Source organism: Molothrus ater, chromosome 2, assembly GCF_012460135.2.
Source record: "Molothrus ater isolate BHLD 08-10-18 breed brown headed cowbird chromosome 2, BPBGC_Mater_1.1, whole genome shotgun sequence".
Lineage (NCBI taxonomy): Eukaryota > Metazoa > Chordata > Aves > Passeriformes > Icteridae > Molothrus > Molothrus ater.
The window spans coordinates 106,965,052-106,991,457 of record NC_050479.2 but is presented as its reverse complement, the minus strand read 5'-3'; the positions used below and the strand labels follow the sequence as shown (position 1 = coordinate 106,991,457).

Here is a 26,406-nt window from a genome sequence, read left to right as displayed (position 1 = left end):
ATTCAGATATTAAGCTATAAAGTTAGTATGGGCTGATGGCAGTGCCAATCAATTGCTGCCTCACAAATTTTGCCTTTAAAGAGGATCAGGTAAATATTTCCAAACCAGATTTGGAAATTTCTTGAGACAATTTTACTGAAGAAAGCATCTGTGTGTTCAAAACCTTTATCTGTAAGCTCTATGAGAAAATGCCAATGCAAATCAGCTTGCTGGATACATTTTGCTTGATCATGTCTAGACAGGTTGTGAACTGTAATTACTGGCTCTGATTAGTTCAAAATTGAGTCATACCTTTTTTTATCTGCTATGCCTGTCTCACCCACCTGTTTGTTGGGGGCTTCAGAACAAAAAAAAATTGTTTCTTTCTACTCATCTATACAGTGCCTAGCACAGGTTTCAACAACTTAAATGGCCTTTGTGTTCTTCAGAAAATTTAAAAAAAAAGTGACAGAAATTTCAGTAGAGAATAGCAATAATTTAAAAAGACAAATTTCTGTGAAAGATGAAAAGAACCGTGAAAGATAATGTAAAGAATTTTCCCTAAAATTTAACAATATAACTATTTAGAAAGACTTGAAAGACTTAAAGGTGCTTGCAACTTACCTGACTTCCTTCTTTTTGCCAGAAAACAGCTGGCTGGGGATTTCCTTTAGTTTCACAAGGAAAAGTCACAGTTCGACCCTGGGCTACAATCTGGTCTCGTGGTCTCACCACAAACTGTGGGGGAGCTACAAGGTAAGAAAAACCATGGTGTAAGTTTAGCTTATTTTGCAAGGGAGAGAAAGGGAATATTGAAGGAAAAAGACAACATTATGGAGATTTATGTCAGAGGACATGACACCAGAAACATTCATTAGTATAGACAGAATTAATATATAAACAGAAACAACAACAGCGACAGAGAGCAGCAATATATGTATGTGACATCCTTAGGTATTAAAAAAAATTAAAAAAGGAAAGAAACATTACAACCATACATGCTAGAGTAAATTCTGACAACATTAAATGCTAAAGAGCAGGAGTCAGGTGTTTCTATTGCTGAGTCTGGATGTATTCTACCTTTGCTCTGGGAAGGTATCAGCACCCTCAGATCCTCTCACTCTTCACAGAGCTTGCTGGAGCTATTGTGTATTGCAAGGTATGAATTAGGATAACAGACTGCCTTTCTTAACCTGCCCCTCTGGACTTTAAAAAATGATTGAGAAAGGAGAGGAAGGTCTGGATGACAGCAAAAGAACCCAAGTTCACGAGCTCCCTTACTCCTCTTAGAAGCAGTATGGTCAAGAATGGTGTGGGGAGGAGGACTTGGTGTTAAAAGAATTGTTGCTAAAAGAACATGAACTTGGCAAACCTAGGTTTCAGCTAGTTTAAAGAGTAGAGAGAAGCAAAAGTTGAAGAGTTGATGTGGAGAGGTGAGTGGTGAGTAAGAAGGAATAGGTATTTCAGAGGTAAGTAAGACACAAGGAAAAGAAAAAAAGGAGACTGGAATTAAAACAAGAAAGAAGAAGCAGGACTGGCTATGTTTACAAGTCGCTGGCATTAACAGTGTTCAGTTGTAGGGGACCAGGAAGCACAGTCAGAAGTGAATAATTTCTAAGAGAGGGGCATAGTTTGACTGTCTGGAGGGTAATGGTGGAGAATAGAGAGTCAATGCTTGGAAATGTGAAGGTAGAGAAAAGGTGCTAATGAGTAGAAAGAGAGGGGGGAAGAAGTTTTAGAGGATTTGAGATAAATTGAAATCAGTAACTATGTTGAGAAAGATGTAGAAGTAAAGCAAATGATTTTTCTATGTGGGACATGAAAACTCTCTACTCTTGCTTCACCACTGGAATTCACTGGGATTTGTACTCTTTTGCATATTTTAAAAATGTAAGCCATCTCCAAATATTCTTATCAAAAGACTAGCTAACTTCTGGGGCAGGCTGAAGCAGGGAAAAAAAAACACAAAAGAAACTCAAACCCCTCAACCCACCCTTGTTTTCTTCTATTCCACTATTGGTTTTGTGGGTGTGCAGAGGGATGGTTTAGGAACACTAAGCTTTCAGGTAAACAGAATTTAAGTGTTTTAGAAAACCGTATTTTCAGCATTATAATTACAAACTATTTAATTAGGCACGAAGAGCAATCAAGACCCAGCTTCCGACTACACCTGCTGACAGCACAGACACAAACCTGCTAACTGCACAGAAATGTGAGCAGACCTGATGCTCTTGAAACACACTTTGCAGTTATCTCATGAGGTACTTCCCAAGGCTTTACAGATCAGCAGGAGTCTAGAGAGCATCAGTTGAGTAGTGCTGGCACTCTTAAAACAAGAACTGTAAAGCACTTAATAAACATGAATCACAATCAGTTTAGAAGGTAGAGGGTATTTTATTCTGCCTCACACTCCTAAAGAGAGGTTTGGGCCTCTCTAGAGAGAAATGTCCACCTCTTCTTCCACCTTAGGAGGTGTTAATCTCATGAACAGGCAGGACTAAGGGTGAGGTGCCTTCTTGCTGCCTGTTTACAGCCACGTGTTTTGATGTTTGTGTAAGATGTTGCTAAACATACTCTAGGAACTGAACTCATGCTACACCACTCCTCAGGTGCTGAGCTACAATGAGTTTCTTGGGTTTCCCTCACCTTGTTTCACCCAGCATACCCATGTGCAAACCCCACAGGTGCCAGGAAAAGAGTGTTTGGGTGGCCCCAAGACCACAATCTTCCTATGGTGCCTAAAAACCTGGTGCCAGAAGCCCATCCCATAGATCTATCCTAAGCAGGATGGATGGCTAAATTCACTTCTTAGGCTTGCTTGGTGCCCTGGGGGGTGCACAGACAGTGCTCCCAGACAGCTCAACAGAAGCAGGAAGGGCATGGCATTTCCATGAGCCTGTCCTTCCAATCATGTAACCGAGTAAATGCAAGGGACTAGTTTAAAGGTTCATCTGAAACACCCTCACGCACACAGATCTCTGCTGTAAATCCATAACTCAGAGCTCTAAACAGATACCACACAACTGAATTTGTCACTGTAGCAGACCTTCCAAGGATCAAATTAAGGTAATTTGGTAGTCAAGGAACAATGAAAAGAGAAAAAAAACACACCCTGGTTTCTACCTAGTTTCCAGTTTTTGACCTGTTCCTAGTTTTCAACATCTCTCACTTTCCTAAGAGCAGAAAGAAATTCCTCTTTTTTTTTCTTTTTTTTTTTTTTCCCCCAATCAGACAAGGAAAATAAACCTGTAGCTCTGACATGGACTGACCCTGCTGCTCTATTCTCTCCCTGCCACACACCAAGTCCTCTCCAACATTTGACCACACTACATGAGAAGATATTTGGCCTCACAGTTACTAGGTCAGGCTGTCTAAAGACTCCAGCAAACAATCACATAGTTATGCAACAATATCTTTTCTAGCTTTGCTCTGTAGCCCTGATTAATAGAAATTCACTATAAAAATAAATGAATCAGAGCTTTTACTCACATTAAATAGAGCACAAAACCAGCTCCTTCAGCCAAACTATTTAGGACCATATTTTAAAAGACATGAAAAACATTACTTTTCAAAACAAACTTATTTTGCAAAACTAAAATTTTGCATGCATTAAAAAAAATATTCAAAGATGGATTTATATAATGAAGGAAATCTTCATTTTCTTATAGTTTGTTGTCATATTCAGCTATAGCTCTGTTTACAGACAGCCTCTGATAAAAATACCATTGTTTACAGCATTTAAAGACTGTTTTCACCACATCAGTTTTATCTGTCAATTTATAGTTGAACTTGAAAACTGAAAGCAACAGCTAATAATTGCAGGAGTAATTCTTGGTCAAATGTAACTACCCAAACACTGTGACTGTCATTGTCCCAAGGGAGTGCAGCATGACCCTGCTCAGAGACAGCCAGGCTTCTTTGACAGAATAAGCACTTGTGTTCTTCCATTTTCCTAAAAAGAGAGCTCATTATGTTCACATATGGCTGCTGTTTATAAATACAGACAAATATTATTACTTTCATTCTGCAGAAGGGTTAAGTGAGATCACGACTTGCTCCAAGTGCGGCTTCAGTGGAACATTGGGCAAAATTTATTCAAGCCATTATTGCTGCTTTCAAAGTAGGTGAATTTCTAAAACATTCTGAAAATGTACAGTTAGAGAAGTAACAGCAGGCTTGATATGCCTCAGCTGTTAAAGTTATGGAGTACTTTAACGCTTAGTTCAAGCTAAACATTAAGATCATTAGAAGGATCTGTTGAAAAAACTTATGAAGCAGCAAACTGAGTGTTGTGCCTATCAGCATATTAGTTTTTACTATTTCAGATATAACATAAACTGGATTGGAAGAAGCAGAGTGGAAAACCTCCTGCTTAACTGACATCTGAAAGTCAAAGACAGTGGCTCTAAAATAAAACATATTGCTTGGATTCCAGCAGACTAGCAAAAACATGGGAAGGAAAAGAACAATTAAGATTACAGACCCAATATACTTCTATTGAAAATTCCTTTCCTTTTTTTTTTTTTTTTTTTTGAGAAATTTAAATAGTATACAGTAAATTAGATTTGATTTTTGGCAAATTATGCTTTGATACTGCATTCAGCAAGCGCTGGCTTCAATCAATGTCACACTAGAGCTCTGTTATGCTAATAGATGATATGGAAATCAGATGGTTGAACATGAATAGAAAGCACAGGCCATGTACGAGGGAGCTTTGAGATGAGGGGATGGGGGGACCCTAAGGTTAATCACATCATGTTCAGAACTGTTTTTACAGCACAGAACAGTTGACTGCAGGAACTAAAATGGAGATAGAAAAGCATTAGCAGTAGTTATGTTGTTCAAAATGGGAAGAGTGCATTCTGTTGTACTCTTTTAGAATGTTGGTGGTTTGTGCACGATATTTTGAATTGATATTTTATGCTGTTAATAAATGTATATGAACGTAACCCCTGCTCTGGTGTTAAAGAGTTTTAAAAAATAACAACCAAAAAAAAAAAAAACCCAACTAAAAAAGCTGCATATTACTTCAAAGGGATTTTTCAACTCTACTCCAATCTTAATATTTAGCAGAATCTCTAATCTGATAGGATGGATTTCATGCATTTCTTCTTAGTACTGCTGCTGAATACTAAAGGTTACACTGAGTCAACAGGAGCTGATAAAGCTGCTGATGCAGAAAAGCTTGACTGAGACAGAAAGTTCATCCCCTTGTAGGTGAACTCTGGTCATCAGATAAGAAATGTGGCAGAAGACTCAGAAGGGGAGGGGAAATTTAATATATAAAAATGTGAATTCATAGCAATAAAGTCCATTGATCCCATATCAAGTACTAGCAACATTTTTTTCCAGTGACAGTTTTCCCAACTGATCTTGTGATTTGGAGTTGACATGGAATTCAGTGATCCTACTGAATTTTATTTTCGTAATTTTAGGAATTTTATTATCGTAACTTGCTCACAGTACCTTCCCCAGACCAGAAGCCCTTGGATTCATACATTATATTGGTGATTTTAACTAAAAGCAGATATTGTAGCAAGTTTTTTTCTAATATTCCTACTGCAACAGACAGGATCAATGAACGAAGGCAAATTGTAGGAGGTTCAACAAAGCCAAATTCTGGATCCTGTACTTGAGTCACAACAACCCCAGGCAGTGCTACAGGCTTAGGGGAGAGTAGCTGGCAATCTTCCCAGCAGAAAAGGACCTGGGGGTGCTGGTCAGCAGTGACTGAACATGAGCCAGCTGTGCCCAGGTGGCCAAGAGGGCCAATGGCACCTGGCCTGGATCAGCAGTGGTGTGGCAGCAGGAGCAGGGCAGGGACTGTGCCCTGTGCTGGGCACTGCTGAGGTCACACCTCAGTCCTGTGCTGTTTTGGGCTCCTCACTGCAAGAGAACATTGAGGGGCTGGAGGGTGTCCAAGAAGGGAACAGAGCTGGGGAAGTGTCTGGAGCACAAGGTTGATGAGGAGCAGCTGAGGGAAGTGGAGGTGTTTAGCCTGGAGAAAAGGAGGCTTGGGGACACCTTGTTGCTCCCTACAGCTCCCTGACAGGAGGGTGTAGCCAGGTGGGGTTGGTCTCCCAGGTAATAAATGACAAGCCTAGAGGAAATGGCCCCCAGTAGTGCTAGAGGAGCTTTAGATTGGGTTTCAAGAAAAATTTTTTCACCAAAAAGACTGTCAAGCAGTGGAGCAGGCTGTCCAGGGAGGTGGTAGAATCACTATCCCTGGAAATATTTAAAAGATCTTGAACGTCTTTTCAAAGCAAAAAAAATTCTATGATTCCACCAGGGAATATGAGAATTTATTCAAACCTCACTAAACCTGGTAGAAATTCTCCTTTTGGCTTTTGTGGACTTTGGATCAAATCCATTGGAAAAAAAAAAAGTATTACAGGAAATGAGTGACAGCAAAAAATTTCAAGGGCTTAAATTACAGATTTGACAACCTTTAATTACAACTAATTTCAGTTGATAGTGAACTGCACATAAATTCATCATGGAGATTACTTAGGCAAGCTAAAGTGATAAAGAGGAGGGCTTCATTTTGAACTGGAATTGTTTATCATCCATTGATATATTCCTGTGACTTATTCAAAGGGGGCAAGGGGAAAGACACTGACTTGTAAATATTCTAAGCAAAATTCAGATAATGGTAGGGGAAAAGGTCTCTGAGGAGCAAGTAGAAACACACTGGCTAGTAAAGTAGCAAGATTCTGTAATACTCAGCTCTGCTTCCAGCAGGGAAGAGACAGCAGGCAAACCTAAGATTTCCACCTACACACTCTTTTTCAGCATTGTATATCTGCAGCCATCAATTAATTTAATTTGAACAATCAAAGTTACACCTGGTACAATACTCAGCCACTCTGTCTGGAGCTAGGAGAGTCAGCTGGGTGACAAGATAATGTTGCCTTCCCCAAACTGCTTTTTTACTTTGGAATACCCATCAAATCTTTTGCAAAGACTTGGAGCTGGTATCTCAGTGCTCCTCTCAAATCCTTACTGCAGTGACAATATTCCTGCAGCACCCTCAGCTGCATTTGATGCACATGGATGCTTTAAGAAATCAAACTCCATTCCACTCTTCCAAGTACAAATCAAGACTTGCCCCCAAGAAATTTACACAGAGAACAGGAGAAGCCCACAGAGCTCCATGCAAAGTAATATGTATTTTCAAAAGGAAGGTAACCCCTGACACCATCTATGGAATAGAACTACTTATCTGTAGGACTGGTTCATCTGTGGACTGCTTTGCTGGTTCCTGATACCAGCTTAGACAATTGAAGGCAATAGAGGAACTCTTAAAGAAAAAAAAAAAATCTTCCACCTTTCTGTGTCATTGGTTAAATTTGCTGGCTGATGTTGAAATTTTAGATGATTTTGTGATACAAATACAAAATAACATTGTAAGATTCTATTTATACACTTTGTAATGATGTTTAGCATGATCTGCCAAGAAGTGCAGATACAAAAGTCTAGAAATTTTGAAAGATCTTTTGCAAGGCTACTATTGCTGATGGAGTAAATAGAGGAAAACAAAATAGGTGCAGCCTCAAACTCCAGAAACCTGGGCTGATTCAGCAGTTCTTCCCTCAAATGTTCAGATCTTCTTAATGGGTACTGAAAGTGATGTGTGGTTGTTAGGACACAAAGTTATTAGTGCATTATCAGCTGTGACTATTGATAAATCAAGGGTGTAGCCTCTGACACAGGAGTCATTACAGAAGACGGAGAGGATGACACCTTAGGCCTATTACTAAATCAGATCTTTCTTATCAAGGATAAACTAATGGAAGCTAAGGATAATAATTCTCTTTAAAGAGAAAAGATATCTCAATCTTATTGTGCTCCAATGATTAGGTGTGCTCACACACAGGGAAGGCAGTAACTTTTTAGCACTCGAGTTACAACAGAGTTACCTGGAAAATGAATCTCCTCTCTTATTCTGCTATTCCCCAGGCTGTATGAGAGGAGTAGCCTTTGAAACAGATGTATAAATCTCATTTGTTTTGGTTTGTTGGTGTGTTTGTTTTGGTTTTTTTTAACTATGTCTTCTTGCTTGTGCATTTATAGTGTTCTCTGTCTTGCATGATTTCTTCTTCAGGTGAATAGTTCTGACACAAAAATGAAGAATGGGTAGGTTGTGGGGATAACAAGAGATTTATGAAGCCCACTGCTATACCCATTACATTATTTTAAAATCACATGTATGGAGGGGTGCTTGGTTTGGAGTCTTCTAAAAAGCAGCTTCCCATAACCTAGGGAAGCCTGGATAATCCATGGCTTGGATACCACCTTTAACATTGACACTGCTTCCAAATTAGTTCCCATGTGTCCTGCAACAATAGGTCAAACACACAAAGGCAGAAGCACAAGTGGGGAGAACTTTTGGCAGGCTGAAGGAGAGGAAACACTGGGGAAGAAGAATCAGAGCAAGAGGGAGAGAGCAGGGGGAATTATGACCAGGGCCAGTCCTTCTCTAAGTGTCCTTCACACTGCTGTTGTCTCATGGAAACTGAGAAACTCCTTTTGTTCTGGTTTGTTGCTGTTTTCAGATGAACCATGTGTAAACACAGCGTTGTGAAAAGAGCACACTTTGATCATTTGAGAATGCTAAACCTCCTTTCATGCTAATTGTTCTAATTTTCAATTTAAATTCAGGTTCTGAATTTCACATATAACAACATTTTTATCCTTCAGTTGCTCTGAGACACTGAAGCAGATAATCTCTTAAAGCATGGAAGCATAAGCATTTTTTCCTTCTTTGCAAGAGGTGAAAGAAGTCTAGAGAATCAATAAATAAAAACTGCTTACTGTCCAAAATATTTTGATACACAGAATCTCTCTTTTATCCCTGGATGGCCCAAAAGAATGAAGTGGGATAAATCTGCATGGTGGAAAAAAAAGATTTTTTCTTCATTCTTCCCTAGGACTAATGTCAATTAAAAAATACACTGAGAATAATTATTAAAAAAAATTCAAGTCTGCCTCCTACATAGCCAAAAAGAAAGGTATCTACTTTCCACTCCCCCATCATGTTTTTCAGTGCTCTGAATTCAGGAACAGCACTTTTCCTGGGTTCCTCCTCCTCTTTGTTTTACAGTGCATTTAAATATTCAGTTTAAACATCAGTCCTAATTTTATCCCAGCATTAGACTGTAGCCGATTCTTATTCAGTCATCCAGCTCTATTTTATTTTATACCCTGTCCAATCACCACTTTTAAGCAGCCCTGGAATTTTCAGAAGCATTCAGATGCTACTGAAAAATCCTATCTAGAAAGTTTTTCATTTAGCTTTGGTGCACATAAAGGAAGGGAGCAAAGGTTCTGCCCAATAACTTCCATTACTCAGGACTTGCTCTACTTTAGACAATGCTTTGTAATTTTTTGCTTTTTCCCAAGTGCCTGAGATTCAAGATGCACCTTTTGCTCAGATCACATAGAAAAGAGGTGCTCTTCTAGAATCTTAACACTTTATCCTGCTTGGTTTTTCAAACTGTACCCTCAGGGGATGGCTTGTGCTGCTCTTAGACTTATTTAGACTTATTTCTGTGAGTTTACCAAACAAAACAGATTATGCCAACAGAAAGACATGCAATACGCCTTGATTCCTTTTTTCAGGGGAGATAGGAGGATGGTTTGTTGGCAAGATGCTTAAAAAGGGAAAGCAGAGCCCTTGCTGATACAGTAGGATTTCATCAAAATAATGAGTGTAATCTGGTTAGCTCCTTCAAAGAGACAAACTCACATGCTGCAGAGAAGAGCTAAGGAATTGATGAGAAGGGTAAAGAGCCCAGATAGGCTCACAGGCTACATCTGCAGTGAGGAAGGTGACAAATTCCTGGTTTGCTCACCCTTGAGTATAAAGAGGGCTGAGAGGAGATACTCTACTCAATTTGGGACACTGTTAAATGAAAAGAGAAAAAGGAGAGAGGAAGAAAAATGACTATTCTGACTGACAATGTTAACACTGAAGGAATAGGGCACACAGTAGTTTTGCTGTTGAGTAACACTGAGATCACATCCAAGCTGTAAATTGGATGGCAGCAATAGAGCAAAGAAAGTAAAGGGAGAAGTGAATAGATTATTGTATTGATTTCCACATTCCTCTTGAAGGAAAGGTAACCAATTTCTCCTTATACTGAAAGGAAGGGAAAAGCTTGGGGAGAGCAACACATCAACAGACCTTTTTTATACACTAAACTTCAAAGACTTATGGATATACTCAGAACTCAGAAGCCAAAGAAATAGGAAAACAATTCCCACTGATTTGAGCATGTTTTGAGAAACTTTGAAAGTTGAAAAATAAAAGTTATGCATTAAACTTCCTAAAACTTCCCCAAGCTAGAGGTCAGCAATTAAAAAAAAATGAAAATAATGGGACTCTTGATCACTTCCTGTACTTCAGTGATTGAACTTAAGGCAAAGTAGATATGCTAAGGACTTCAAAGATTTTTAGAGTGGTATTTATAGGCTACCAGAAATTGTAACAAGTCAGCTCCATATTTTAATCTCTTACTGGTATAAAAAGCAATCTGAATTTCATTCTACAGCAACCTTTTAAATCTGAAGAATTTCTGACTTTTTAAAAAATAATGATGTCTTACTCTTTTATTTAACAAGTCCAAAAAGCCCAGTGTCCACTGTTGTCCTTACCCTCTCCCAAAAATTTCTGTAAGAGGTACCAGACAGGCAAGATAGCACATTTTGATATAAATTTGAGATTTCTGCCACTGAAAGATGGCATTGTAGCACCAAGCATGATGTCATCTCTCCTGTCACACACCAATCCACATTACTGATATTTTATAAATCCTCAGTGTCTCAAGTGAAGGTGATATCTTCATGAATGTAATAAAAATAAAAGCATTCACTGTATATAGACTTACCCTGCAAGAGTCAGATTGAAGAAGAATAAAGAGAATTATTTCTCACTTGCCAATCTGAACCATCTGAGCAATGTCACAAAACCTAATACAACCTTCTCTAAAATACAGCCCTTTCTATTGTTTTTCATGCTGCATCGCTCTTAACAGACCATTAAGTCATGCCACACTGATTTATGTAATGAAAACTTCCCAGCACAGATTGAAATGCATCATACAGTCAGTTTGCACTTAAATGCCAACAGACTGCATTTAACTAATAGGAAATTTGGAAAATTCAGGGCAGGTGTCTCAGCTGTCTCTTCACCATCATGACAGAGTTTAGTTTTTGCACTTAGTCTCCTTTAGTCCCTTAGCTAAGTTCAAGTACTTCACTTCTATCCTGGTGGCAAAAATATCCAGGTATTTGCTGCAAGTCTCTTCTTTTTGAAATTATGAGCCACAGCACATGAACAAAAGACTAAGTAAACTTGACTTACTGCAAAGCAGCTGACATACAAAGAACTGTATTTTCACTTGGACTCGGAGTTATTTTGCAAACTGAGCAGGTACTCTGTCATCTGACTGACTTTTTGCATTATTAATAAAAAAGTAACTGGGATATCAGACAGATCTTCATAGATATTCCATTTGAAGGTCCTCCCTCTCAAAGCAGTACAGCAACTGTCTTTGAAAAGAGGGTCACTGTTACTGAAACTTTTGGGCTCTTCCCAACTATTGTGCTTCTTTCAGCAGCCATACTCCTGCCCAACTGCCAGAAGAAATACAGCAGAAAGCAAAAATGGGAAAAATTCTAACTTGCTCATATGGAAAATCTACCTAATGAGTGAAATAACTATAGAAATGGTCTAAATAGGGATAAATATCTTGTTTCCTAAACCCATCTGTTGTAAATCCTGTCAGAAATCTTTTCAAAAGGTTATAAATAATCTATTTTAGAATCAGGCAACACATTTATTCCTAGCAGCAAATTCAAACATGATGAGTAATCTGGCACAGAGCTTCTAAATTCACCAGCTGCCACCCACCTCGGGCAGCACCATACCTCATTTTATCTGTATGAACCATTTGTTAAAAGTGCTTGAACCCAAGATGGTCATTGGTAACTCCTGAACTTTCCACTCAAGCTGAAATTAGAATAAAAATATCACACCTAACAGAGTACAAATATTTGAAACAGCAAAAACTGACTAGAAAATGAAGATTATTCTGTCTGCAACAATAAATACAAATCTAAATAATTTAAAATATAGTTCTCTACTCTTCATTGGAAAAAAGAAAAAGTTTGGTCTTATTTAAAACCTAATAAAGACAAAATATTGAATTGCAGACCATGATGGAAGACAGAAGTACCTAGATAACTCTCTGGAGTCATGAAAAAAATTTTAAAATTTTAAGTGCTCCCCTGCTAACATATACATAAATATACAAATATACTTCTGTTAAAATGTCATCCTCCTAGAAAGTTGTGAGCTAATCACATGAAGCAGTGTTTTCTTTAGCTTCTTTTAGGTAAGGAGAGGTATTTTTGCTCTGTATTCCAGTTAAATTCCTGAACAAAAAGATGCTTTGACTCCCTGTGCTTGTTAAATGACAATTTTAACAGACGACTGCTTGGGATTCTTGGTGGAGAGGGAAGTTACTTTGGTTTGTCTTACCAGACTTCAAATTCAAAAAAAACAGGATGGGTAGCCACCTTATGTGCCTAGTCTTGTGAATAGAGTGAAATAGAGCTGTGAACTGCAGAAATTAGTTTTATCTCAGGTACTTAAGCAAAAAACCATATACAGGTAGACACTATCACTGTCTTTCTACAGGTACAGGATCAGATAAAAGTGACAGACTGATCTGCTTATACACAGCAATCCCCACATACACTTGTTGGAATTCTGTGTGAAACATCTTCAGAATTAGACTTATTTACTCAACAATCCTTTCACAAGTCACAAAGATAATCACTAAATTTAATAATTTGATAAGGACCATATGCCCATATAGTAATTACTTCAAGATCAACCATTCTAATTTCAGTTTCCTAAATAAATTCTGCAGAAGGATAAATTTCTTGTCTTTCTGTTGTTCTCTTTCAACAAAATAAAATAGCCTAGGCAGGGAATATGTGGAATTGACCACTGCATGACCACACAATCATATATTTGGACATAAAGTAACTTGAGACCAAGACCTGCCATATAAGCTTTGGAGATGGAATCAGAGATGACTCAATGGCCTGAAAAAATTTAAAAAAGAATCAGTGCTCTGAAATGAGACACTATCAGCACTGCTGAAACCTATCATTTTCTTGTGAATCTCCAGTCATTTATTTTATGTAGTTTTCACAGAGCTTGAAACAGTCTCCACTTTAGGATTTTTTTTCCCTGCCTGTCTTTTAAGAGTCAGCAAAGTAAAAAACAGTATCTACAAGCAACTTGTAATCTAGTGGCATTTCTTAGTACATGAAGAAGCACACTAAATATTCACACCACATTTTCTAAGCACAGGTGAGTTTTCTCCTGAGTTTACTGCAGTTTTACACTTCTGCAGCTCCTAGGAATGAATTCCTTGAGAACGAGCCTAATGCCAAAACAATACAGCAGAGATTGGATTTAAAGCTTGCTATCAAAATCCCAAATGGAGAAGAGCAAATTTCTGTTCTGCACAGGGAATTCTCCAGGTGTGGATAAGCCATGCTGTGACTGTGGAGGTATTTGGCTTGGTTCCATGGATGTCAGTTCAAGCAAGTCAATAAGATGGGATCACCCTAGTTCTGGAAGCAGAGGCCTAACCTGGATTTTATCTTTAAATTACTCCAATCGTTCTTCCTCCAAACTTAGAACAGTGAAGAGCTGAGATGAATTCAAACTCATAAACTTTAGTCAAACACATATCCAACAAAAGTTTTGACTAAGTAAATAAAGACTGAACCCCTCATCAGTCTCCATAAACACCAGTACTGACTTTTTACACTAAGCCAAAAAAATCAGAGTTACCATATTATTATTCTAAAAGATACATTAAAATACAAACTACAAATATCAGAGGAGCAATGCAGCTCATTAAACTAAATCCTTGTAGGCACAGAGTAAATATTCATGAAAGAAAATTGAATCGTACATTTGGGATATTTCTGAAAACCAGAAGTGAATTTCAGCTACTGACAGTTGCAAATTTTCCATTATCCTTAGTAAGATTTTAATGCATTTACACAATTTCAAAGGCACAGGACATAATAAAATTTTCGGTGTGGGGATTTAAAACCTAGAGGTTGTCTTCCTCAGGACTTGTTATTCAAAACAGCCTGCATCCTATACAGTGCACTCCAAACTGCACCAAAGAGCAGATATCCGTGATGAACTCCCTCAGCAAGCACAGAAAGCTACTCCATCCCCTCCTCAATTTCAGGACTTCTTCATTTCAGAGCTCTTGGAACGATACGATACAAGAAAGACGGGACATGCAAAGCCTGTGCTTTTTCTGCTGTGCAGGAAAAGCAGGATGAGCTGATTGTTTAGGGCCTGGGAGAAGCTCACCAAAGTCAACACAACCCTTTCTGTTGATTTCAGTGGCTTTTACACCAGGCCCAAAACCAGACCAATAAAAACATCTAAATGGGTGATTGAGGCTTGGTATTGGCACTCCCACCCCGTCTCACCGACTGGGACTCGCTGGTGATTTGGCAAACGTGCTTGTACACGACACAGCAGGAAATACAACGTTTGGGAAAAGCACTTTGGCAGACAAAACCGCTTGCCTGGTGTTAGACAGGTACAGCTGTTAAGCTCTGGCTGCTTATTCCAGCCAGTGAAATGCTGTTGCAAATGAAAGATGAAGCATTGCATGAAGCCATGCCAAAATGGATAGAAGGATGGTTACTTACCAACGGGGCGAGCTGTTGACATTACAATGGTGTAGTGAGAACATAAAAAGGAAATTAAAAAAAGAAAAGAATATCTGTCAGAATGCATGACGTGTAATGTTACTTTCCACTATGGATACTACCATGATTGCTAACCCCTCAAATGGCAGCCTAAGTCAAATGTTGGCTGCTGTTATTGTTTAGTCACGTGCCACTATCATCCCATTTACTTGAGCACAGCATCTGAACAAGCTGACTGGAACCATTCTCTGAGAAACATTTTTACTATCTTCGCATGCCATCATCAAGTATCATTGTTAATGCCTGATAAAAGAAAAATTGCATTGCATTAGCACAAACTTTTAGATCCCAATGAACACATCAATTTAAGTCTCACGCTGCCTAATGTCATGCAAGGCATTTGCTATCTGAGTCAAATACCAAATGAATTTTAAGCATGACCAGTCAGTACAGCAGTAAGGGCTACAGAAAGCCCAGGACAGTATTTCTTATTCAATAATGGGCATGAAAGCTTACAGCACAGTGCTTTTTCATCACTGACAGTGCTGATGAAAATATAACAAATGGGCTGAAATGGCCACAGGGACTTCAAGACCCAGAACCTCCCAAATCACTGCTTAGGTAACTTCTACTTCCTAAAAAATTGCTGTTAAATGATTGACAGGTTAATACTGTTTCAGGCTGATACAGAGATTGAAAGTTGCTGCTGCAACAAGTGATTTCTTGGTTATAGAACAGCCCTTCATTATACTTGTGCTGGGGAAGAGAGCTGTCAGTCCCTCTGCTAATAAAATACAGACATCTCTTTCAGAAGAGCTGAAAATTTGGACATAAAATTGACTCCAGGTTGCATCTGTGTTGGCAAAGCTTCCCTTTTTTTATCAGCAGCAACAATTACATATTTCTGAGCAACCACACAGTTTTTGTTTTAAATTTATTTTTAAGAAGATTACCAGCCCCATGTGCTTATGGGCAGGCTAGGGCCAAATGTAAGACATGCAAATTCAGAGGTAACAGAGCTTGTGAAGGCCTTCTTATTTCTCAAGCTTTCCATGGCTCTGTCCTCATTTCATTTAACTATGTCAAGTCTGCTGCCATTCTCACCCATCATATAAAGAACACTTTTTGGCTTCCAGTGTTATGGATGTATTCCTTCTTCTGCAGAAAGATGAGGTATAAAATAAGCATCTTTCCAAGACAGAATGTGGAGTCTGGGCCACAGAACTCAGATTCTGCTGTTGTTTGTGACAGTGTAATGCAACTTTCCTGACTGCATGCCCATCCTCTGTTTTAAGAAGATGGAGCTATGAATGAGGGAGCTAAGGATTACATGGCTGTTGTCAGGTGTGCAGGTGGAACTACATGACACCTGCAAGGTCCAAGAGAAGCTCAGGGTAAATTTTGAAACACTAAGTGTTTTGCTCCTTTACATGACATGGTAAAACCAGTGTCAGACAACACTGTTAATTAAGAATTCAGAATTAAGGCTTTCCTTAATTAAGAAGCCCATTGTTAATCACCCTTTTAAAGTCAATGGGAGATCTCCCACTCCTTTGTTTTCACTAAATTCAGAGTAATAGCTTTCTCCAATGAATTTCTTGTTTTTTCTCATTTTCTGTCATACCCTGAACATATAGAATGTTTCTTATATCATGGCCTTCTTTGTATTGAATAAACATTATGTATTGTACTGTAAATGACAAACCCAGAGGGAAAAATACACAAGATAATGAAAATATGCTTTTACTGGGGGAAAATCGATTAAATTACACATTTCCTTGAGGTTTTTTTTCCCTTTAATTTCATTGGGTTCAAGCTTCAGTGATTTCAAAGATTCTTTTGCTGGGTTCTTGCTATTGTTTACATTAAAAGTCAGGGTAGCAAATCCAAAAGGCTTGCTCCAGTAATGTGCAGAGTGGACACAGTTCTAGGAGTGTTTAAAAGCCAGGGAATTGGTTACCAGAATTACTGGACACTGCAATACTGCCTGTGACAAAGGAACAGAGTGAGACTGTTTCTGGGAGTTGGCTGTGGTGACTAATTTTCCCATAGTACAAAAGGGAAGAACAATCTCTTACACACCTATTTCTTTAACTCAAAATGGGAAGAGCCATATTGTCACTTACAGTCTAAAGTGAACACTGAGGTAATATTTCAACAGATTATCACAATGCTCTCTTTTCTTTGTTACATACTACCCTACAAAGCCACTCAGTGGCTTTTTTTTTTTTTCCTTTGAATTCAGCAAATTAAACTGAACTGTGTCCATGCATTAAATGGATGGAAATGGAAGCTGGCCTCTTGGGTCAGTTGACCCCAGTTCTAATAAAGCAATCCATTGAGACTTTGAACATTTGATTTAATGTGTATGAAAAGAGGAGGACAGATAAGCTAAAAATGTTTTTATTAACCTTTCACAGCTCTACTGAAAACCGTCAGCATGCACCACTAAACTGTGAAATAGTGTCTGCCTGATATCTATTGTGCCAAATTGCTGCTTATCTTTTGGAATGAAGTAATAACTATTATATTCTATTTACTCAAATAGAAATATTAGCTTACAAACTTTTTCTCTCCCTATAATCTTTAGCATGTCTATATGTACTGTCACGAAAGATATTTTGGGCATTCATTATTCCACCAGCCTTAAAACCTCCTTACCAAATCAAAGAGCATCACATAAACAGTGAGTGGATACTAGAGACCACAAATATTTTAGGAGAGAATAATTAGTCTTTACCTTGTAATACTTACACAATTTAATTAGGATTTTCTCTTTCCTTTGGCTATGGTTTATTTTTTGGATAAAGGGTAGTGATAGAGAGCTCAATTATGGCAGAGCTAATCCCATAATAATATTATCTGTATTATGTTTGTCATTAATAAATATAGTTATGCTACTCGTTGTACTTAGAGAAAGAAACGTGACTAACAGCCTGAGCTGATGGCTCACATATTCACGTCTATGCCCACGGTTATGTAGTGCTTGCTTATGCATATATGCATCTGCTTTTCAATAAAAACACCTTGGGACAGGACTTTAACTGCAGGGGGATCCTATCCCGCTGAAATCAATTAAAATTCCGCACGAGCTATCAGCAGGACCAGGAATTCACCTGTGCTGTAAATCAGTGCAGCAGCAAAGGGTGTGTGGAGCCCCAACAAGGGCAGGGAAGGATGTGGCCCATCTCATCAGAAAGCAATTATCCCTGCAGGACACAGAGGCTGCCCCTGAGGGAGCACTCACCTCGCACGGTGAGCGTAGCAGAGGCTTCCACCTTGCCCACGCGGTTCTCGGCGATGCAGGTGTAGGTTCCTTCGTCGCTGCTCACGGCTTTCTTGATGCGCAGGGTGTAGTCGTCCTTGATGTCGTACCTGTGTCACAGCAAGAGAGGGAAAACTCTTTTTGTGGGCAGCAGACATGGACAAAAGCTGTCACCTGGAAAATGCCAGCCTGAATCTATCTTGGAGCCAACTTGGGAAGATAAATTATTATCCAGCATGAGATAATTCCACGAAGCATTAATCTCCGTGACATTTTTATTGCGCTCTGCATTAGTTAGAAACTTTACATAAAATTAGTATTGCTATGTTCAGTATTGGGGCTTTATTAATAATAGCATTCACTTTGTCCTTAATCTACAGCAATAAGATAAAATTAAGGTATCAGACATCAGTTATCAATACATGACAGCTCAGGTTTATCATGCCTTTAACGGTGTGAGCTACACGTTTTACCTTTTGCTGATTTGGAAATTTCCTTTTATATACAGTTTTCCTCTACAGCAGCAATCCCCTAGGGAACAGTGAGCATGTTGGTAGGATCTCACACTACCCAATTGCAAACAATAAAAAATATATTCAAGCTCTGGAAGGTGACATTTATTGAAGAGGCACATTAAGGCAGATATATCAATTTCACAGAAATACAACAAAACAATTCAATAAAGGTGGACAATGACATTTTCTCTTTCTTAAAAGAAATTAGAAACAATTCAATTGTGCTTTGTCCATTCCTTTGTTTCTACTGTTGAAAAAATTCTAAAACTTTAAGTTTTATACACGAGGATATATAAAACTTACTTAATGCAACATACTCCAGTATGTAGTGAACATGTATTCTCAAGGCACTTAGACTGATTATACCCAGAAAAAAATATTTTCAGCTGAATTGTTATTATCTGCAGAATTCATGCTTAACAAACTTTTTTAGGCTATGATCCAAAGCTCATTAAAGTCAGCAGGAGACTTCATGTTGTATAAAATATCTTTGGTTGCCAAATCAGGAAAACCCTGGTTATCAGCATAGATACTTTACCCTTTAGATATTATTTTGTTAAATTATTTTCAACAACATCTCTTCTTGATATGGTACATGAAGTCACCTTGAATCTAGACTTGGCTTCAGATTCACATGTATCAGTGAAATAGGAACATGAAACTAAAGACAGATCTAGACTTCAGGAGGTGTCAATATTATTTCTCACTATATACACACTCATGACATAGTTTTAGAAGAACTCATTTACTTTCTTTTTGTTATGCAAGAAAGGCCTTATATACTTGTACAGGAAACACACTGAAATCATGTGGAAGAGCACCCTTAAATGTTAGGATAAATAAGGACACAATGCAACAAGTCAGAGAAATGCTGTCAGGCCCTATGAGCATTTTTAGATCCTTTGGGAATGTGAAACATAACTTTTTTGTGTACATCACATATATTGCTATTGGTTCCTTTAGTATAGGTTTGCAGAGAGAGCACCATGTGCTAACAGACTTCAAAGCATCTTAACTCAAAGATCCCATGTGGTGAAACATTTAAATTTCTATTAGGTCTAACTAAAGCTCACAACACCAATTAGAGCATTCCTAGCAATTCCAAGAACAAAGAGCAGTCAAGAAATCTTTTCACAGTCACCACAATAAAACTTCTTTCTATATTCAGTTGGTCTATTCTATCAGTTAGCAAGAAATAATTTAATAAAGATGAATTTGAGGCTAACCATTCTGTTGCGGTTAACATTAACACATATAATACCAATTTCCTTGGGAGTTACATTTAATTTCATGTATATGCAGTACCTCAGATTTAAGTGATTAATAAAAGATATGCCAAAGGGAAAAATAAGTAAATAGATGTCATGGCAAACTTTAGAAACTTGTAGGGATAATTTTTTTTGCCAGCATAGTGCCATTGGTAGTGGTGAGGGGGCAGGTAGTTATGATGTTAGAGAACTCAATATGCACCTTCTGGAGAGCTACACATCTATTACAACTACATTCAACAGCCACATGCAGCTAAAGAACATTTCCTCTAGACTGCTCACAAATTATGTCATTTTGCATGCTGTGCTGCATTAGTCAGTGGCAAATAAAAATCACTGTTTTCATAAGACAGAAAGGGCAAATTGTCCCCCTTAAAAATCTCAAGAATATGACAACATTATCCTACAACGATGGAGCAGTTATTTGTCTTGTGTGATTGCAGAGTTGCAGACAAGAGAGAATGCTTATTTTCTTGACATGGGGCCAGCTCTAGGAGGCTGAAAATATAAATTTGTATTCAGCTCCTGTATGATGAGGAAACTAAGATCAGTGGTAATATAAATATGAATTGGATATCAGAATCAGGGCTATAAAGCTGGGCAACAATTAGTCATCTATGAAATTGATGGGGTTTTCTTTTCAAAGGACAGATAACATCCCTGTGTTTCACTGAATGCTGCTGAGAGGAAAACAGGCAGGCATCAGGGATGTATCTGAGACAGGGGCTGCCTGAACTGGGATGCAGGCAGGCTGGGACAGGGAGCTGCAGCTGACTCACTCTGCTTCCTGTCAGGGATGTGCTGGTGCCGGCATGCCAGCCAGCTGCCTCCGAGGCTCCGGCAGCCTTTATCCCTGCACCTGCCAATCCTGCGCACTGTGCCAAGGCTGCTGGGTGGAGGAGCCAGCTGCATGGCATGCCAGGATGCTGGGTGGTGGGAACAGCCACCAGCTCTCACTTGGGTCACCAAACGGAGGGTGGCGTAAACATGTCACTGTCATGGTCCAGTTAACAATTGCTTCAAGGACAGGTTCACCTCTGCCATACTTTTGGACCACCCTGACAGAACGTGCCAGCTAGCAATGAGATCCATGTGTGGATGGACCCGTGGGGTGTTAGAACCATCTGCTGTCCTGCAGTACTGATATGCTGCCCGTCAGTCATCTGTTCCACCAGCACTGTCCCCAGAAGTCACCACAGTTCAGGGAGGAGCTTTGGCAGATGAAGCAGACAGGAAGGAGAAAGGAGGAAAACTGGCTTTTAGCCTGACCCACAGCAGCATAAACAAAACAACAAGGTATGGAGACTGAAGGTCTTTTGAATTTCTCAAGCATCCACCTACTCAGCCTTGAACAGTGTCTTGTCTCCTCTCTGTTCTAGAGCCCCAAATCCCCACAGCAAGACATTTTCACCTCATTTTCTGTGGAAGTCCAGTCTCATCTGGATTAGTGCTCCTGAACGCTTCGAATTAGGATCAGGGACCTCTCTGCTAATACCAATCACAGAGAGTGTTAACCAGGCTCCTGGACTGACAATGGAATGGCAGAAAACCAGGGTGCAGTGGTTAAGTTGCTCCTTAACGTTGCCAGTACATGAAGAAGGCCATGTCTTCAAAATATGTGCAGTGTCAAGAAACAACTTGTGACACATTGCCCAAATATTGCTGACTCCTAGCCAATTAATGCAGCATTGAGCTAAAACCAGAGGGTGTCAGACATCAGTTTCATGTGTTTATGGACATCTAATTGATTTTAAGTACTTCTCTTTGTTAAACATTCAGAGGTGCTTAACCTTTCAGTTCAGCTTAGACTTCAGCCATCAGACTGAGCTGGGAGAGGTCTTTTAAACAGCCAGTCAGTCTGTGCCAGATACAAACCAGCCACTTTTGGGCACCACCTTACATAGTTTCTGTTCTACAAGTAATAGAGCAGGTCTGCCTTTAATTAAGCGAAAAGGAAGCGGCTGGCAGGGGACTGGCAAGGAAAAAAGAAAGAGAGAAACAAGAGGAACATGAGAAAACACTGCTGGTGAGGAAATTCTAATAGAAATTGGGTGATTTTGAGTGAAATCTGGCAGTCCTGGCACATATGAATGCATTCATTGTTGCTAGTTCTGATTAATGACAGTTGTACAATAGTGTGCTGACAGTCACTGCCATACAGACACAATTTTTTTTTTGATATGAAACACTGCTGAAAATGCAACCCAATCAGATTTGGCCCCTGAACAACATGTGCTATCATCACTGTACTGTGAATTGAGATTGATTGGTAACCAGCTGTGACAAAGTGGGAAAAAGAGCCTTGTCTTTTTCAAGAAAAGAAAAGAAGAAAAATAAAAAACTGAATTGTGTCAAAACCATTACCATCTGCTCAGCCAAATAGCAAATAAAACAAAACACATTAACTATTTTTAAGTATCGCAAATTAATGTACTGAGGTTGAATTAATGTGTTAACTTAAGCATCTAAGAATAAACTTCAATTGAACTGGTTTTGTCACAGTTGGAATTTTTTTCCCTACATTTGGAAGTGTATCTGTTCACACTCAGCCATCAATCTTACTAATGATTATCAAATAAAAAAATAAAGAGAGAAAAATTTATGGAAGTTAGAGATATTTAACAAAAATATTTGAGCTTTTGGAATTTGATATAAATTTTCCACAGTGTTTCACAGAACCCCTAGTTTCCATATTTTCAAAAATGTGCATGCAACTATGCATAAAAAATACACCTCTTTTGTTTTTAACATGCATAGATAGCAAAAATGCATCTGCAGCTGGAGTAATTTCATTCCTAAATATCCAAGTAGCCTAACTGGGAATACAAGGATGTACTTGCTTTAGTGGTGTACTTTCAACTTCACAGAATGCTCTGCTGAACTCAAGAAACTCAACTCAAGAAGTCTTATTTCTTGCTAAAGGGATATTCCAAGAGGAAAAAGTCACATCTAAACAGTTAAAAATTTTGCATTAATTTATACCAGGTATATATTTTTTAATCTAAAACATTCTTGAAAATAAAGAATATGAAATAATAAATTAGAATCTGTGTATGTACACATTGTAGGCTTGCCTATTTTTTTTTTAAGAGATGGCACACAAATGACTTTTCTGTATTTTCTTTTGCCTGTTTGCCAGACTATTTTGCAGAACACGCACAAAGCTTCAAGATTGCTCACAACATCCATGATTAGGGAGCCCAAAGAGAGAGATGCTACTGGCCAAAACCAGGGTAAACAGGAGGCAGTTAAGGAGGCTTAAGCTTCTGTCTCCACTTCTGTTTCGTGGTGCTGGCACTTCAGCTCCCAGCACAGTGCCACAGCTTTTCACTGGCTCCTGCATCCCTGTGCCAGATGGAGGGAGCCAGAGGGAAGCTGCAGTGAGATGGGAAGTGTGAGCTGTTACCTGCTTCAGGCTTGTGTGATCCAGCAGCAGAAGGGAGAGCCTCCATGCCCACTGGCAATGCATATCTGACACAAGCTGAGTTATTTTCACTTCCATCCCACGCACTGATAAGTGGAAGAAGAAAGAAGCCCAAACATACATGGGTAACAGTTTTCTGGGGAAAGATATGGGAGTGTCAGGTTTTTTCTCTAGCAAAACCTAAATCAGTGACAGTTATGGATATATTTGCGTGCACTGGTCACAAACTACTCTGTTATGCCCCTGAAATCAAGAGCTGCTTTTTGCTGGGTGGCTCTAAGACATGCTTACAGCCATGATAAATTGAGCTACCAGGGAGCTATCTCCAAGGTGCTGACAGCATGGCTGCTCCTCACGTCTACATGTCCAGATACTCTTTCGTTTTTTAGCTCTGCCATTCATGCCAGAGAAAGGTAGAAGACAATGCTATATTACTTTGAATTTCTTTGTGTGATGCATGTTTGCAAGCTGTCATATAAAAGGGTTTCTGTATTCCATATTTCCTTACTCTATACAACAAACCAGGAAAAGAGTTGTGCGACAGAAGCTGCTATTCACTATTGTGATTTTTCTTCAATTATGCTGACTCAGGTTCTGCTTTAGTCCAAAACCTCTTATGGGTTGTGATCAGCAGATTATTTCTATCTGTTAGAGTAGACATTCTCAATTGCAATAATTTAAAACAGAAACCCACACTGCACTGTGTTATAAAGCAAGGCATTCAACAAAGTGGTCTAAGTCTCATAAAATACGTGGACAGCTGTTACAGTTCCTGGGCCAACACTGGGAAACCATACCTGTTTCTAAGGATATAGTGTTTTCCAAATTATCTGGAAGCATTACACTCCATAGCACTGCTCTTACATGCAAACAGACAGGTGTGACTGAACACAAAAATGCATAGTCTCTTACAAAATCAGGAGCCATGTGCTCAGAAGAGAACCAAGGAAGCAAATTGAGACTGGCTTTCGGTTCTCTTTGAAATAATTTGGAAACAAACAGCAGTTAAGAAGAAAACATATGTCTGGGAATCAATGACTCAGTAAGTCCTATCTAAACTTATGCAGAGATCCTTTACATCTCTGTTTGCACATGGAATGTACTCATTGGGAATTACCACATGATAATTACCCCAAATGGGCTTCTGATTCGATTTTAGTTCCAGACAGAGCTCCACATTTCAGAAACTGGAGCTTTGGTGGAAGTATGATCTAAGAGACTTTGTAATCACTTGGCATGGAGACCTATCCCCCATCACCAGGAGTAGTCCTTTCCCTCACAGATGAGACACATTTGTCAGGCACTCAGGGAGATTTATATTATTAATGCCTATGTCATACATTCATCCCTCAGAAAAGTACCCTTGATGCTCAGAGTTATCTGGTTTTGCCCATTTCAGCTTTTGAAAAATTGAAATGTTACTGCATGGACTGGAACAAAGTAAGATCTGAGCCCAGACTGGCAACATGCACCCACTAAACTTGGCTTGATGCATTTTTTTTAACATGAGCATGCAGCTCATGAGTAGTTTGACATAAACTAAATTTGTGTTTGCCTTTTTATTATTATTTGCCTAAAGCACATGAAAGATTACTATAAACTTGTCAGAGAAATGAAGTATTTCCTAATCTGTATTTTGAATCAGTAACTAACCTTGAAGTGGCAATTAAAGATGAAGTCATGTTAATGTTGCAATGAAAGTGCCTTCAGTACTGCAGTTGAGCCAGAAGTCATATTCTTAAAAAGTACATTTTGCTAGTTAAGCAATTACCAACCCAGAACTTACTGATAGGAACCTTGAAATAATTTTTAGGCTTAAAACTTTACCATTAAAGTGTTTTCACTGACAGTGTAAGTTAATTTGTTTTTAACTCAGATGACAAGTTTTGTATCCTATGAAGAGATGGAATGTGTTAAAGGAGAAGAAATCCCTGCAGGCCAGACATTCCAGTAGCATCAGTGGTTAGAGCTCTTGAATCTTACTCCCACTTAAATATATCTAAGAGCCTCATCCTCCCTGTTTTCCCGAGGCTTTCATGAAAAAAAAAAGCAGAAGAAATGATCTTTACTTTTAAATTCTATAATTTTAATGGTTATTAAACTGATAATAGAAAGAAGGCTACCTTAATATTCTAAAATTTATAAATGCAGTATACAAACCCTGTGGTTACTAGGCTTTTATGGAGTATACTTTAAGCATTAGTAGGACTATTTTGAATGAAATTCTACATTTAATTTCACTGTGTCCTCTTCCTGCAAGACAATTTTTCACTGCAGCCTTCTGGGAGTGGAAAATTCAGATAAACCCATGTTTGAGGCTACTACAACTGGCATTAAATTTTGTTTCTGAACTCTTCTAGTGACTTCATTAGTGCTCTGAAATTTAACTATTTTAGGCTGCAGAGTAAGAAAGAGTAAAAAGAAATAACAACATTCTCCTGTGACAATACTGTTTCTAGTGAATACTGTGAGTGATCACTTCATAGATCACCGAGAGTTCACACAGCATAAAGAGAAAACATGCAGGCAGGAGTGCTAGTTGACACAATTCCTGTATGGCTGCTGTCCATGGAGTTGTAAAGCTATTTTTCCAACCTTGACCCTTATGTAAGCAACTGGAGAGTATTTTCATGAATCTGCAAACAGACTGGCTGAAACAATAGCTCTTCTTCAGCTCTGTGGTGAGAACTGACACTTAACATGAAGCCAATTTAAATGTCAACGTTATTAACTGTTTCTCTGCTGATCAGTCTAGCAGAGCCACACATCTACCACTTTTGCTCCCAGCATTTAATACTTCAGACAAATGGAATGGCAGGCAACTCCTGGGTTAGACTATAAACCCCTGGGGTAACTGTGGGGCTATGCAATTATAGGACTTTATTCAATGTCAAGTTTTGAGGGATTTAAAATGTAAAAAAAATGCTGTCGTTTACACATTCACTTGGGCATGTACTCCTCATACAACTCTAAGGAATATATTTCCACTTGCAGAGCAGGAAGGGATCAGTGACAGGCAAAATAGCAATCAGAGAAAAGGGATACTCAACCAAAAGTGCTACAGGAGGGGGCATCCCACTCTCACTGGGGTACGTCCTCTTGGTGTTGTATACACAAAAATTAACCAACCCCTGCATCCATTTTACCTCTCATCACCTCTCTATCGCTACATGGCATCTCTGATTCTACAGG

The 26,406-nt window shown here is 38.8% G+C and overlaps 1 protein-coding gene across 2 annotated transcripts in view; it reads right to left on the bottom strand.

The window, feature by feature from the left end:
- ROBO2 (roundabout guidance receptor 2) overlaps positions 1–26,406 on the bottom strand; it is an 875,524-nt gene that overhangs the window by 115,653 nt on the left and 733,465 nt on the right. The window contains exons 6-8 of one of the 2 annotated variants that reach the window (XM_054517862.1): positions 17,990–18,117; positions 14,743–14,754; positions 604–728 (exon numbers count right to left, since the gene is read on the bottom strand). In XM_054517862.1, coding sequence (XP_054373837.1) covers positions 604–728; positions 14,743–14,754; positions 17,990–18,117 — 265 coding nt within the window. Of the gene's footprint in view, positions 1–603; positions 729–14,742; positions 14,795–17,989; positions 18,118–26,406 lie in introns of those variants that run through there. The other variant, XM_054517859.1, reaches the window with a different exon arrangement.